The sequence below is a fragment of the Emydura macquarii genome, unplaced genomic scaffold, assembly GCF_026122565.2.
Source record: "Emydura macquarii macquarii isolate MOO-44397 ecotype Brisbane River unplaced genomic scaffold, CSIRO-AGI_Emac_v2 contig_3451, whole genome shotgun sequence".
Taxonomy (NCBI): domain Eukaryota; kingdom Metazoa; phylum Chordata; order Testudines; family Chelidae; genus Emydura; species Emydura macquarii.
In genome coordinates, this window is record NW_027133588.1 from 3,683,179 (window position 1) to 3,698,661 (window position 15,483).

The following is a 15,483-nucleotide window of genomic DNA, read 5'->3' on the forward strand; positions in this document are numbered from 1 at the left end:
TAACTAGGAGTGTGCACATCTGGGAGGTTTGGAGATTTTATTTTAAATATATAAAACCAACACTGAATAGTAAGTAATTTATTATGGGCACTGCAGAAGAGGTAAGTTTTCAAGAAGGATTTGAATGAGAGAGAATAATGGCTTGATGGAACAGAAAAGCAATGAAACTCCATGCATAGGGTGAAAGAAAGAAAAGGCATGGAGAGGCTGGTAGGGGAAACAGCAGTAGTATGGAGTGCCAAGGCTATCATTGACAATGCAGAGTCATGCAATGAGATTATGCTGCTAACTAGTAATACAAGTAATTTTTTGCACTCTAAAACTTGACCATTTAATTACTTTGTCAAGTTAGAACTGACTTTAATAACAGAGTACGAATCCCTATGTGCAGTCTCCTACTCATTACTTTAGATTACATAAAGCTTGGAAGAAGCTTTCAAGGAAGGGAAAACACAGATGATAAAATTGCTGACAGCCTCCACTGAAGGCAGTAAAGGAGAACCCTCTTAGGTACTAAATTAGGAGCAATCCATTCTCTCACAAACCTCATTCCATTCAACAATAATTCAGGTGGTCAAATGACAGTACAATAATAGGGGGAAGTATAAAGGGTGCTAGGTAACCGGTCAAACAGGTTCACATACTAATGTTTCAGCTCTAGAGACCAAAGCTCAGATCTGAATAATGTTAACAAACAGATCAATTTGGCAGTTTCAACCTAGTCCATGGACTTTGTCTGCTTACAAACTATTGCTTCAGGGTTTGTTGGCTTCAGTTACATTAGATACATTTTACCAGGCACTCACTGTAATTTCCTAATTAGATGATTCATATGAAAAGCAAACTGTATAGAAATCTGATTAAAATAAATGTGATGTAATGGCAGCACTAAGTGTGTTTAATATTCAGATTACCAGAACAAAATGATCTTATAGCCCTGTCAGCTGTGTTCTTCCCTTTAATGAAGAATATGAGCTTTCCAATGCACTACCTTTCTAGCTATATATTTACAGTTCAAGAGCTGGCCAGAAGAGAAAAGGTTTTTCAGTCTCAGTCACCTAGCTACCATTTTTCCATAACTGCTCCCACTTTAAATATTAAGACAAGCAGACTCTCTACAGCAATTTGGAGCCAAGGAAATCAGCTGAGCATTTAAATAAGAAATCAGAGCTGTGAAACTATGCAGGACATGACAAATTTAAACAAGCACTTATTACCAGATGGTGGTAAGAGACTGCAGGACAGAGGAGCCACAAATGAGATACAGTATGGATGACCTGGTAAGATGCCCAGTCCATCTTGCAGGTGCTACCAGAGTGCTGTCTCAATGCCTGCTTTGGAACCCTATCTTTCATAACAGTCTCTGGCTAATACATGTTTGATAACTTTGAAGGCACCCATATTTGCTGGAAGAGAGAGTTCTCTCTCTCTCTCGCCACTCAGGCTGCTGGAGAGAATCACTATTTTTTTACACAGTCCTTTGTCCTAAATAGCTCCAGTGATTTCTGCTGCTCCTCATAGTTTTCCAAAGCATCCAGCCAGAAAGTGAAATAATTCTGTTCAATTTCAGGGTTGCCCTCAACTTCTGAAGAGCAGAAGTGAAACTTACTGGTTTTGTTAATTCTATTCTACTGATACTGCTTGAAAACCTATAAGCAGAGACAGAGGAGCTGTCTGTCTGCCGTTCATATTTATGTTTATGTTCACATTTGGAAAATTATCTTTGCTGCCATACAAACTAGAGATTTTTTTTTAAAGTGTAAACTTAAATGCTGCATAAATTGATGGCCTATAAAATAGCGAATTTTTTCAAGCTCTGAACCTATATTATATATAAACTTCAAACCAAAGAAAGGTTACTGCTTGACTGCTCCCAAACATATATATTAATGTAAATGAAACATCCATTTAAAACAGCAGCAAAGGAGTGCAGCAAAGGTCCAGTGAGCACATAAGTATAATCCACACCTCCCAAAAAAATCACACCAAAACCCTTCAAAAGTGCCCAAAACTCCTCCTCTATTTAACTCAGGATTTTGATTTGCCCAGGGAGCTCATGATGGAGGTAACTTTTACTTAAATTTTACAGGGAAGTCTATTTCACATTGTCACTGATCAACAATATTCTGTATTGTATTTGCATTGTGTAATTGTATTTTTATTTTTTATATCATGCATCAAGGCAGATAGGCCTAATAGGTTCATTTTAGACATCTAAAAAGTATATACAAATAAAAGTGTTATTTATACAGTAATTTATCTGCTGAGGTGAAATATTTGTCTACCTCACAAAAACTTCCATACAGTTCAGTTCAGCTGAACCCTCTGCAACAGCTGCAATAGAAACTATGCCCTATCTAACAACAGTGAGTAAGCAGGACAGTTATCCAGGGTCTTGAATTGCTGAAGAGGAGAGAAATGGGATAGGCTTCTCTCTTTGGCACTGTTTCTTGCTAACAGCAGTAGTCCTACTGAACATAATTGGGCTTTAGGGAAGTCACCAGCAACCAGAACTATTAGGGAAGTGGACTTAGTCCCACCAAGTTCACCACACAAAATGCATGAAACACAAGTGATGCATGTGTAGTTCTCTACTTATTAGATGAACAGCCCTGTGGAGCCACAGCTGAAGGAAAGTCAACTGCAGGTCAGGACAAAGGTGTATTTGAAGAACTCTATGAGAAAACGTTCATAAGGTCTGCCTGGCTCTAGCTAGTTTCATCATTTTAATGAACACCAAGTTCACCCAGAAAATTAAAACCAAGATCTGACATTTATGATAGTATTCTGCAATATCCTGGGCAAACCTTATGGAATTAAAACCTATTGAACTTAAGTTTTACACCTTTGGGAGCCATTGCATTGAAAATGCTAATGTTTGTGTACTATTGTGGAATTGTATGGAACTTCTTCAAGAGGCAAAAGAATTAATGCAATCTCGAGGAGATATTAGGAAATTCAAAGGACTTTTTGGAACAATACATGCAAAGTGGATTTCCTAAGAAATACTTGGGGTGAGGGGAATGCAAATGAACCACTATGAATCTATGCTTTTGAAGCTACACCCTGAGGTGAGAACCCACCCAATTGTCTACTGATTACCTGCTCTTGAAAACTCAAGTTCAAAGACCTCCAACTGTATAAATAGGGCGTAAGCCAGGGATAATCAATAGGCGGACTGCAGGCCAAACTCGGACCACCAGAAACTTTTGAACGGGCTGTGAAATCTTTTTATTTACTTATTATCATTGTTTTTTTAATTATTATTTTTACCCTCTCATTCTCTCATAACGTGATCTCCAATACATTGTACTGTGAATTAATGACTGACTGGTTCTCTTTAAATCCTTATTTGCTTAATCTGAGCTATCATCTTTCTTGAAGGTTATTTTTAAGTCATACAGTGGTTTAATTTTTATTTTTCATTTAATACACTAAAAATATAAGCAATGGGGTATACTACTAAAGCACAGCATTGTATGTGTTCACTGAATAGGGACACGTGCGGTGTGAAAAATGTTTCTCTGGACTCTTGACCTTGACTATACCTTGACCAAGAAATATGTACCTTGATAAAAAATCATTTTCTATCCCTGGTCTAAACTATTCATGAGTGTGCTTGTTTTCAGCAAAGGCTGTTATAAACTTGTGACCACAAAAGAGACCTCTTTGGAGGGATGCTGAAGGACTCACTTGCCAGAACCCATACTGGAGACAGTTGAGGTGATCTCTGGTAAGCTTATTAGCATGCATGTAGGTTCTTTGATTTCTTTAATGTTTTAACTGTAATGCTTTTACCCAAAGAATAAATATGCTTGCATAAGAAGTGCTGAGTGGTAACTTATAAATGTGGCAATGGCAGTTAACCATCTCAGAGGAGAAAGGCAAAGCAGACAGTCTGACTTCGATGGTGAATTCGCAGTATAATCAGGGAACTGTTCAGCCTGGAAATACCCAGCCTGGAGGGAGAGGGATGTGTGTCTCCACCCGGGAAAGACAACAGCTAGGGAGCCAGAAGCCTGACAACAGGTGCACTTGCTGGACCACTTCGGGGAAATACAGGGGCATTTGGCCCTGAACTGGAATACAAAGAAAGCCTCAAAGAAGTATGTGATTGTCATTAGAGTAAATGGGTCAATGATGCATAATTCTTCTGCATGTATATGGACACCAAGAATTCATTTCAGTACAAACATTTATTTACATGAGAGGTAACACAGATTTTATATTTTAGTCATCACTTGTTAATTCCGTAACAGAAGTGATGATTTTCTGTAGTGGAAATTTTTTATTACTATTTTGAATGTATTGTGTAAAAGGCCAAGAAATATCCCTCACTTTTCCCTAAGCAGAAAAATTTGGTGAAGCATCATTCGTTTTGTCCCACTTAAAGCAAGCTATTCATCAACTTCATAGAACAGCATGTTTAGAGTAAAATTACACGCTTTCATACAAACCTTCTAAAGACAACATAGTCATTTCTCCTGCATCTCATAAATTATGCATATTTACTAGTGGAACCATATTAGTAAAAAGCTATTAAAAAGAAGCATTACCATACTTGGTGCCTCCAAGTTTAGGGATATTGTAGAACTTCTTTTCTGGATTGTCATTTAATGTTTCAATTAAGTACTGGAACGGGCATTCTGAAAAATAATGCAATCATTATTAAGAAGAAAGGAAGGATGGTGCAGTGGTTCAGGCACTAGCCTGGGGTTCAGAAGGCTATGGTTCTATTCACCACAGATATTCCTGGGTGATCTTGGACAAGTCACTCCAGGTCAGAATATCAAGATAATTAGGTACCTGAAGATGCAGATAGGTACCTAGTGGAATTTTCAAAACCTCTAAGGGAGTCAAGCACTCAGTGGGAGTTAGACACTTAGACATCTTTGTAAATCCCACTAGTTGGCTACATACCATTACAAATCTGACCTCTAGTCTCTGTGTTTCAGTTTCCCATCTGCAAAATGGTAATAATAGTAGTCCCCTATCTCACAGGGGAGTTGTGAGGATAAATGCATTAAAGATTGTGAAGTACTATGGTAACAAGGGCCATATAAGTACCTAAAGAGAGTAGACAGAAATGCACTTTATAACAGAGCTTATTTAAAAAGTGAATATAAAAAAAATACGTAGAAAAGAACTGCATTTTAAACTGAAATTGTTTTAAGAAGGAATGAAATTTACAAAAAAAAGTATTTATTGCACCTCAGATACTATTAACCTAAATGGACAACGTCAGTAATATCTCTTAGCAAGAGCCAAAGAATTCAATAAAGTGCATGTTTAAAAATTAAAATTTGGTTTTAAAACAAAAGTTAAAACTCTGACACGTCCCACTCCCAGTCCTTCAAACATTTACACTGAAATCAATGGAACAAGTCAGGTGAGTAAAGTAAGTATATGCTTAACTGTGTGCAGGCAGAGGGCTTTTGCTGATTTTAAAAAGACTGTTTCTACACTTTATACTTTGCTTACATGTTCATTGTAATGTAAATACAGCATCATGGGTACTTCACAGATTATTTTGGTTTTGTGGTAACTTAACACAGGCATGATAGGTGATAGCAGCTAATCATTTAGACTCTGAATCTGCAAACATGCTTGAGTAGTCCATTTATGGGCATAATGCTCATGTGCCTAAATGTTTGCAGGATAAGGAACTTAAAGAGGAACCAAAAATGGGCAACAAAAACAACAGGGATTTGGAGATATTTTTTTTTAAAGGGAATGAAGCATTTAGCGAGATAGGGTATCTATTCACAAATTTGAAGCAAGACAGTTTAATAAACAGTAACAGCGTGACTCTAAGCCCTTCAACCTTCTGAAGAAATGAACTACATGGGACTCAGTTATCTACATGGTGGTCTTCTGAATGGAAGCTTAAAAAACAAAGCCCTGTCTGCTCTGTGCCCATCCAGTGGCAACGGTATTCAAGAAGAGGATGAAACCCATTGTTTTCAACTCATTTCTGATCCAGGACTTGGAAAAGAGCCCAACAAGGATTGAGACTGGGATCACAAGAAGGCCTGTCCAGAGAAATTTGGGGCTCCAGTACAACATGTTCACGGGGGATCCCCTCCCTCCTTTTTCACTTCACCTACAGAGATTACAGGTGTTCGGGGGGGGGGGGTCCCTCCGGTGTGGCTATTCCCCCTCCCCCCGCGAACCCCCGTCGGCCCCGCTCACAAGGCAGCTTTTAGCCATTTTGCTGTGGGAGGGGGACAGGGCAGGGCAGGGCTCTATTTCCGGGCCACCCCGGGCTGGGGGGCAGGGCAGGAGCAGAGACGGCTCGCTACGCAGCACCGTTAGCTCTACACGGAGCCGTGCCAGGGCTCGGAGCGAGTGGGCAGCTGCCGGCTGCGCCGCACTCAGTGGTGCCCGCTGGCGGCTCTCCAGGCGCCGTAGGCTCAGCCGTGGGCCCGGCCCGGCCGAGAAGAGCCGCCCCCGCCTCGGCCAAGCCCCCGCGAAGACAACGGGAACGTCAGCGCGCGCCGGCGATACGGGCCAGGGGCTGAACAAAGGGGGCGAGAGGGTGGGAGCCAGCGACGGCATCGAAAGCGGAGCCCCGCGGGGAGCGACGGCGAGATAAGGGCGGCGGGGACAACCCTCACGCCGGCGGGGGGCGGCCAGGGCACCTGCGAGCGGGGGTCGCGGACCGAGCCGGGGGCGCTGAGGCTGTGAGGGGGGGGCAGGCACCAGCCAGGCCGCTAACTGCGGGGTCGCCGCAGGCCTGGAACGCGGGGCGGAAGCGGGGCCTCTTGGGAGGGGAATCGCCCCTCCCCCGCCCAGGCCGGCTCGCACTGACCTGGCCTTGCGGGGTCCATCGCTGGCGACCATATTAACTCTGCGTCGGGCTCGGGAGGGGACTGGGACGGGAGAAGGAGGGGGGAGAACGAGGAGGACTCAAGGAGGGGAGCGTGGGGGCGGAGCCCAGTGCCAAACGCCGCGAGACTCCGTCCGTTCGGTTCGCCGCGACAGCTCGCGCGAGACCTTGACTCGGGAGGCAATGCAGGGACCGCAGCGTGGATCTCGCGAGAACTGGGCGGAGAGGAGCTCGCGCTAGTGCCCCAGGCTCAACCCCGGACTGGGTGGGGTGGGTGAGCGTGAGGTGAGCGAGCGGCAGCCGCCGCTAGCCGGGCCGGGCCGGGCCGTTCGTGTGGGCCGGGGACGTGCGTTTGGCCTGCGTGTCTGGCTCTGGTAGGGCCCGAGTCGCGCGACGAGCTCAGCCTGCGGCGCCTCCCTCCTTCCGTGCCCCCTGCCTGGCCATGGTGGCGCCGGGCGGGGGCAGCAGCCCCGGAGACCCACCCGGGCGGGGCGGGGCGGGGCGGGCCCTTCACCCCCGAGGCTCCGCTCGCTTTACTTCTCCGCCCTCGGCTCTGGCCCCCATCAACCTTGGCCAGTCACGCGGGGCGGGGGCGGGGCTCGCGTCCATTTCACGCGGCGGTGGGGCTGTCGTGAGCTCGGGAAACTGCCCGTTCAAGCCCTCCCCTGTCCGTTCATTGGCCCCCGAGTGTGGCTGGGTTCACTGGCTCTCAGGGGTGGTGGTCCGCGCTGGCGGGCCGAAGAGCGCTGTGTCCTGCTGTGGTCTGCTTGGTGCGACTCCTGCCATGTGGCGCAAGCGTCTGGGATCCGGAGCCGACCCTAAATACAAGTGAAATTGACTAGCCCAGTCTCAAGATGAGGTGAATGCAAAAAGCAAACAGGCTAGATAATGAATAGGAGTTGAGGCTTCATTAATACTGTAATTTAATAACAAAGTGGATTAATAATGCAGCAGAAGAGGTTTGTTTTAATAACAGTCAATTTCAAATAAGCCAATAAGTGGATTTAAAGTAGTTTGAGGTGTTATGTGTAAGGCCAGTAAGAGAGGAAATTCAGACTGAAGAATGACGTTTTTTAAAAAGTCAATCATGTCCTCTGCACAGCTGGGTGATGACCAAAATCCAATATTTGACCTTTGAGGCAGAAAAAATTAGGTCAGATTTGCTCTTGCTGGCATAGGAGATGTAAATGACACCTCCAGGCAACTGTGCCCCAGGCAAAAGAGCAGGTTGTCACTTGCACTGGTTGGGGTTTTCATCAATATATGTGTGTAAGTTTCTTTACTTTCCACTGAGGATTCCAAAGATGTTCTAGCAACATGCTGCAGTTAGGATACACCCTGAGCTATTCTAGTTACTTCCCTCACTAACCAACACTGACCTCTTTTTGGGCATCCTCCCTGACTGCTTCCCCCTGGCCATTAGTGGGTCCTCAGGAGTATGCAAGAAGGTGGCTTCTTTACACCATTGCTATCTTCCCCAGTGAACTTTTTGTCACTGTGGTCCCTGCACCTGCAGTTATAGGTGGCGGCCCACAGGATGCACTGTACCCGCTAATCCATTATTAGGCTGTATGAATGAGACCACTCTTGCATTTCTTGTTTGCTGGATTGTAGGGCACCCTGCTGAAATGGACAGACACCACCATTGCTTGAAGGACTTCACCATCCCTCCACTACTCAGATTCATATCTTTGGACATGTTATACCTTTAGGACCTCAGATGATTTGCTGGGGGGCTTGGAATCCCATTTCTGGCTTATCAGAAGAAGCAGATGACCATTGCCTTTTAACCTTGGTCAGTGAGTAATTTTGTAGTTTAACCCCTGAAGAACAGCAAATATGCTATAGCAAAGACAAAATGTGTTGCAACTAAGAACTTTCCCCCCATTTCTTATGCTGACTCTTGGAATTTATTCTTTCTTTTCTCTCCTTTTTTGGAGTATATTACACACATCTTTTGGTGGAATCTTTTTTTCATATATTTATATGGATATAAGATGTGAATCACACTATGTACCATAAATGGAAAGGAAAGTACATAGGGGGTGTGATTCACATCTTATATCCATATAAATTTATATATTCCATTTATACTAGAAAGGAAAGTATATAATGCACAATATTTATTTTATCCACCTTTAGTTTTCAGTTGAAAACTTACTTTAAAAATAGATTTACCCTTGGGTAGATATGTCTATGTGCAGTAAATCCCTCCTCCCTCACCTTCTGAAATGTCTGTTATTGCTTGCAGAGTGCAGAATTAGGTTCAGGAGAAGGGATCCGGACAAACTCCACTTGGTCACATAAATTGAGCATGTACAACTCTCAAGGCTTTTATAGCCTCTTATAACTTGTATAGCCCCTTATTTATATTAGGGAGTAGTTATTCACGTGAGTAATTCCAGCAAAGTCAGTGGAATTCAAAGTCTGGCCCTAAATACAATGAGCAAAGAGTATAAAATACTCCTACTACTTAGCTCTTATATAGTGCTTTTCATAAGTAGATCTCAAAGCACTTTACGAAGGAGGACAAAATCATTACCCCCTTTTACAGATGGGGAAAGTGAGGCACAGAAAGGCACAATGATTTGCCCAAATTTACCCATAAGGCAGTGGCAGAAATAGAACCCAGATCTCCACTGTCCCAATATAGTGCTCTGCCCATTGGGCAACATGACCTCCCATCCACACTGCCTCTAAAAGTGTGCTAGTGTTAATGTGGAAAATCTCTTACTCCTGGACGTGAAGTGTGACAAAAACAAATTGTCTCTACTGTTACAAGTTTCTGGGAGAAACTTGTATAGGAATTAGTTTGTTCAAAGCCATGCAACTAGTTCGTGCTTTCTAATAAAGTTCATCTTGGCACTTCTAACTGCTTCTCAATTTCTCCACCTAACTAACACAGATTTTTACTGACAGCCTGAACTTCCACATTCTGTCACCCATACTAAGGTTAAGCCAAAGGCTGCTGGTATTTGTCCACTAAGCATCCAGCCAAATGAGGAGGTTTAGTCAGAATAGAATGTCACCGGAAGGGATGAATATTGGTGGAGAAAAGAGAGATCACCCTTGTACAACTCTACACTTGCTGTTTTTTCCAAAATCTCTCATCGCTATGTTATAGCATCTCCATTGACAGGAGTACTAGGATAGACATGGGTCTAGAATTCTCCAGCGTCATTAAACGTTGGGCTAGTGGCACCATGTTAAAATGCTGATGGCCAGTCTACATTAGTCTTCCCACTATTGCTTCTGCCATTGGAGTTGCACCAGTGATAGGTGTGGAAAATTCCAGCACAAACACAGCCTTAAGGCCTTATTGGGTATGTCTACGCAGCCTGCGGTAATGAGTCTTCTAGCCCAGGTTGATAGACTTGGGCTAGGGGGACTCACGCTAGCTCTCAAAAATAGCTGTGTAGACAGCGCTTTGAAGTTGTCGCCCAGACTGAAGCTCGGACTCTGAAGCCTAGCTTAGGCTTTAGAGCCTGACCTGCTATGTCTACATGGGTATTTTTATCATGGTAGCGCAAGCTCCACGAGCTCAAGTCTGTCAACCTGGGCTGGGAGGCTTGCTGCCATGGGTTGTGCACATGCATCTACATTAGCCTGGTTTTACCCAGTAAAGGTGAAGAAAGCACATTAGTTCCTCCTGCACAAGCTGATTATACACCTGCCTCCTTAAAAGTGGCCCATCTGTTCCCAGGATCAAAAATTGTAGGGGAGCTCCTCTCCCCCACATCAGTGGGACCCACCGCGTTGCTATGGTGAGGAGGTGGGAAGTATGTGTGAGCATTCTGCTCTGTTGAGTTGTCTTCTGCTGGCCTTAGTCTCGCTCTGTCTCCCTACTAAGCCCACAGGGCTACAATAACCCTTGTAGAATATCTGCTAGAAGAAAGAATGGGTTTAGGATGGCTCCCTGTAGTACTTGTCACTGGCTGGTTGTAACACTTTAAAGTCAAACAGACAAAAAGCAGTGACAAGGCATGAAAATACAATAGTTTCTGTTCTTTATGCAAGCGCTTTGTAGTATACTAGTGAATAGGCACAGCATTTGGCTCAGCCATCTTTGCTGAAAGGTTGTTGAAGTGGCTGGGTTTTACTTGAATTACAGTAGTGGAGTAGCAAAGCGTAGATTAGTAAAGGTCTGACTGTGTATTAAGATGGCCACAAGAGGGAGTTCTGTGACTATAATATAAGCAATGTTGTTGTAACCGTGTTGGTCGCAGGATATTAGAGAGACAGAGTGGATGAGGTAACTTCTAAGTTGGTCCAATAAAAGATATTACCTCATCCACCTTGTCTCTAATATAAGCAAATTGATAATGGTCAAAAATTGACAATGACCAACATAAATTAATGCTGAAACATCTCAACCTACTTTCTTTAGTTCATAATAAACATATCTGTGTTTACAAAAATCATAAATAATTGGGATGGATCACTTGATTACCTGTTGTCTTCATTCCCTCTGAAACACCTGGCATTGGCCACTGTCAGAAGACAGGATACTGGGTTGGATGGACCATTGGTCTGACCCAATATGGCTGTCCTTATGTTCTCATGTTATGTTCTTATGTTTCTTTAACTAAAAGCAGTGGTAGAAGGAAAGAAAACTGGCTAAATGTTTGTCTAGAAGCTTGCACAGCTTTTAAATTGTTATGTGATGTTAGACACGGCTTAAATTCAGCTGGAGGTGTCCAGAGTGGAGCTCCAATAAATACTTTCAAAGCTGGGGGGAACCCCAGCATGCCCTGCAGCGCAGAAGATTATAGATAGTTACTCTAGGGAAATGGCAAAAGTTCCAGTGCTTGAGTCACATAAAACAAGACTGGAAAAAGAACTGGAGAACATGCTCTAGAGAACTATCCTATAGTGGTCCCTTGGAGACAGACAAGATGGGACCTACTCACTCTCTTCTATTTCTAATTTCTATTATTCAGTTTAGTATTTAGCTACAATAGAAATAAAGCAACTAACCTTTTTTCCACTCACAAGTGAAGTCTGAGAAGATAGGATGACAGCTTTAAAAACTTCTGTACAACATGTACGTAAGAAATTAAAGTCAAGCCAGTCTAGCAATTGTCATCTGAAGTACACGAGCAAATCTACACAGATAGACCAGTAATCTGTGTTTAGAGAAACAATTATGAAGATATTGTTCAAAGGCATGCTAGTTTAAAAAAAGAAGGAAGAACCAATTTGACAGTGACAGTTACCCATCCATAAAATGAACAAGAGTTTTAAGACTCATGATTTTGGACAATAGTAGGAAGAATTAAAGAAGTTGGGCCAAATTCAGCTACACCCTATGCTGCTCCATTGAAGTCCCTGAGATTGCACCAGCTATAAATCAATGCAGAATTTAGCCCAGTTACTAGATGGGCTGGACATTAGTGGGAATTAATCTGTAAAGAATGAGTTCCCACATTAAGTTTTGTTGTGTGGTTTGATAATTCACACACTTCAGTCATGTAAAGAAAATGATATGAATTTTCTCTTTGACACTACTGTATGCATGAGGGCATCTACACAAATTTAACATCCCCCAAGACATCAGGAAGTCTTCAGAGAGATTAATTTGAGCCCTTTGCCCCCATGGTTGTGTAGTTTGTCATATTCTCATCTCTTTCTACTGATATCCCCTCTCCCCCCCCCCAACAGAGAGAGAGGGAGAGGGACGGGGGACTAAATTGTGTTTCTGGAGAGAAAAAGTATGTTGAAACTGTAAGTAATATCCAGGGGAGAAGACGACTTAAAATTTAGATGCCACTCTTCCGGTAACAATTTATATAAGATGGAATTAAGACCCCAGTTAGAAATAGTGTTCATGCCAATTCTGTAGGGTTCTTATTTGTTAGTTGTAAGAACATAGCACTTAGGAGCCCTAATTATGGATCAGGACCCCATTGCGCTAGGTGTTGTACAAACAGAAGAAAAAGATGGTCCCTACCCCCAAGAGCTTTTTTCTCATCCTATATCTCATATCTGTTCCAGGTATTATTTCTTTGGGTTTGAGTTTAGTATCTGGTTTACTAATAACCTTTCCAGTTATCTTTTTGAATGAAAATATCCAAGATGTTATTTGGGGGGAAATTCAATAAAGTGTGTTCTAACCTGGCCCTATGCCAACCATTCCTTCAGCAGGTGTACATATTTTACAGAGAATAGAGATGACAACATTAATTAAAATTCCCAAAGTGATGTTCCAGCATGCATGGGTGTCTTTGTAAAACATAGGATGGATTCTTTGGGGATTGCCTCTTCAGTTGTTTCAAAGTTCTGGTTAGGAACATGCAGGGATCCAGCCATCAAGGAGACTTTTCTTCACCCCCTCATTTTGGGACATTTTATCCCTTCGCTGCACATAATGATCTCACCAGGCTTAAATTTTTTTTGTAAAAGACAGTTAACTGGGAGGGAAGCCCTGATGTAAGGGTCTTGCTTAGTCCAGGTCCTAAGAGAGAAGACTAGGGGGAAAAAGCCTACCCACTTTAAGGGATACATTGAGAGACCTTAACTATTCATTTCCTGGTTTTCAGATGTTTGAGTCTGTGATTGTGAAGTTCCCCATGATAGAAGGGCACCAGAGGCAGAAGGCACTCGTGTGGCAACAAACAACTCCACCGTAATGTTTAATCCACTGCCCCCTTGATTTCTCTCCGTAATCCCGAATAGGCTAGGTAAAATACAAATTCTGTTAATGCTATAAATTTGTTCTCTACAATTTGTCTGAGGATGAAGCCTGAACAGCTGGCTGCTGGGTGCCCACTGGTTTACGTAGTGGTGAAACAGACAAATCTTCTAACAGATTGATAAAAATCAAAGACTGGAGAGGGTCCTGAAAGAACTGGACAAGGATATGTTGAGACCATGAGGATTCTTACCTGAGATGCCTGGAAGTTTTACTGGAGAAGATTGAACCTGGTGACTTTGGGCAATCAATGTTTCTTTTACCACCCTTTGTCTATGCTGTCTATTGGTAATGTGAGCTGTGCAGAATAGGGACTGGCTTTAGTACGTTTGTACAATTTCTAGGGCAATGGGGCTCTGATCTTAGTTGGAACTTCTAGGTGTTACTGTCATACAAACAACAACTGGCTACGATACTGTCAACCCAGGCAGTGGGTCACTGTGATAGGCAGGGCAGCCACTGATCACAGTACTCAAGTCAATTCAAAGCAATACATTCTTTAGACCCATAGTTCTATAGCAACTCGTTGGAGCAGATCTCAGAGATGCTTGGAAGAGCTCACATATAAAAGCGAAGCTGGCTGGGTTGGAGATACTGTAGTCTTCCAGGATACTGGAGATTGCAGGAGGTCTGGCAAGAATATTAGTTATGATAAGACCAGGTGAATTCTCCCCTGTAAAGTAAATGTGTCATTGAACAGGCAGATGTTCCCTAGGAGTAAGCCCAGAGCAAACAACACAAGGCAGCCAAGAGCAGCAGTGAGTCTGTAGAAGATGACAGTTTTAGGAGTTAAACCCTACTAAGGAAGAATATCAGCCTTGCCATTTAAGGACAAGCAGCTGAAGACTGTAGCCCCATTGCCATTGATACAAGTGCATGAGAGGCAGGGAAGATACCTATCTCAGCTCTCACATGAATCCTAGACAGCTGCGTACTTTAATACAGAATTCCTTAAAGGCACAACAGGCCAGACATGACAGCAGTGTTTCTGTTGGATTTAGTGACTAGATAGCCTTCCCCACAACCCACCAACATTCCTCATCTTAATCAAAATGGCAGAATCTAAGCTGTGATATTCTTGACCAGAATAAAAGACTTCAGAGAAACGGGGTGACCTGCTGCCTGTATTAAATTAACAGCTGGACTGTCCAAGAAGTGATGGGCCAAACTGGATGTACTGATTGAAAAAGTAATTGATACAATTTTTAGAAAAACCGTAGTTGAGATTTGCACAGCCAGCTAGGGGATTTAGTTACACAAACTCCCATTGACTATGAAATCCGCAAGTCAGTTTTGAAAAATATCAACCACTCTATCTAGCTAGAACCAACCCATTGAAAAAAAAAAAAGTGCTGTCAATAAAGAAAATTTCACTTTCAGAACAAACCCTATTGTAGCTCAGAATGTATTCTGCCCTCTACTCTGCTGCATTCCTTTCCCTTTTGGATTGGGCACTTCCTCTTCTAGACTCTGACACAGGAAAACAACTTCATTCTGGATACCACTTAATCACCTGCTTAAGTTTAGATCCTTTAAGAGTCCATTGATTTCATATGCTTTTCACTGGGTATGTCTTGGCTAGAGTAAAAAGTTTATTGTTTTAGGTTCTAACACATTCCAAAGAGCAGATTCTCAGCTGGTGTAATGTGTTCTATTTCTATTGAGGATCTATCCCCTAAATCTCTAGTGTAGACAAGGCATAATGTAGATTTTAACATGTGCTAGCTGCTTGAATTGGAGCCTAGCCACATTCACACAACACATCCTTAAATCCTAGTCAGGATAAATGTGCAAAGGCTACTTGCATAGTTTCTTGGAGCCTAATGTAACCAATTTTGAACAGATTGAGTTACGCTGATGCAGCTTTCCTAAAATAGACAAGTCTGTGGTCTGTGTTAGAACTGTTTCACTGGTGGAGCAACATGGATTAAAGAGAAGCTTAAACTAGTTAAACTGCATCTGT

At 42.8% G+C, this 15,483-nt stretch overlaps 1 protein-coding gene and 1 long non-coding RNA gene across 4 annotated transcripts in view; one reads left to right on the plus strand and one right to left on the minus strand.

Moving 5' to 3' along the window:
• The window catches only part of IREB2 (iron responsive element binding protein 2), a 31,372-nt gene extending 24,262 nt beyond the window's left edge, over positions 1 to 7,110 (minus strand). Inside the window, exons 1-2 of the mRNA XM_067534734.1 lie at positions 6,812 to 7,110; positions 4,557 to 4,646 (exon numbers count right to left, since the gene is read on the minus strand). Of these exons, the coding sequence (XP_067390835.1) occupies positions 4,557 to 4,646; positions 6,812 to 6,830 (109 nt within the window). The 5' untranslated portion in view covers positions 6,831 to 7,110. The remainder of the gene's footprint in view (positions 1 to 4,556; positions 4,647 to 6,811) is intronic.
• On the plus strand, positions 7,019 to 15,131 carry LOC137144427 (uncharacterized). Of its 3 annotated transcripts, none has more exons than XR_010917398.1 (3): positions 7,019 to 7,114; positions 8,444 to 8,624; positions 13,369 to 15,131. It is a non-coding gene; the product is annotated as an uncharacterized lncRNA (long non-coding RNA). The 3 variants fall into 3 exon arrangements; XR_010917396.1 differs by having other exon boundaries at positions 7,099 to 7,203; XR_010917397.1 differs by lacking the exon at positions 7,019 to 7,114 and adding an exon at positions 7,252 to 7,688.
• The last annotated feature ends 352 nt before the right edge of the window (positions 15,132 to 15,483 follow it).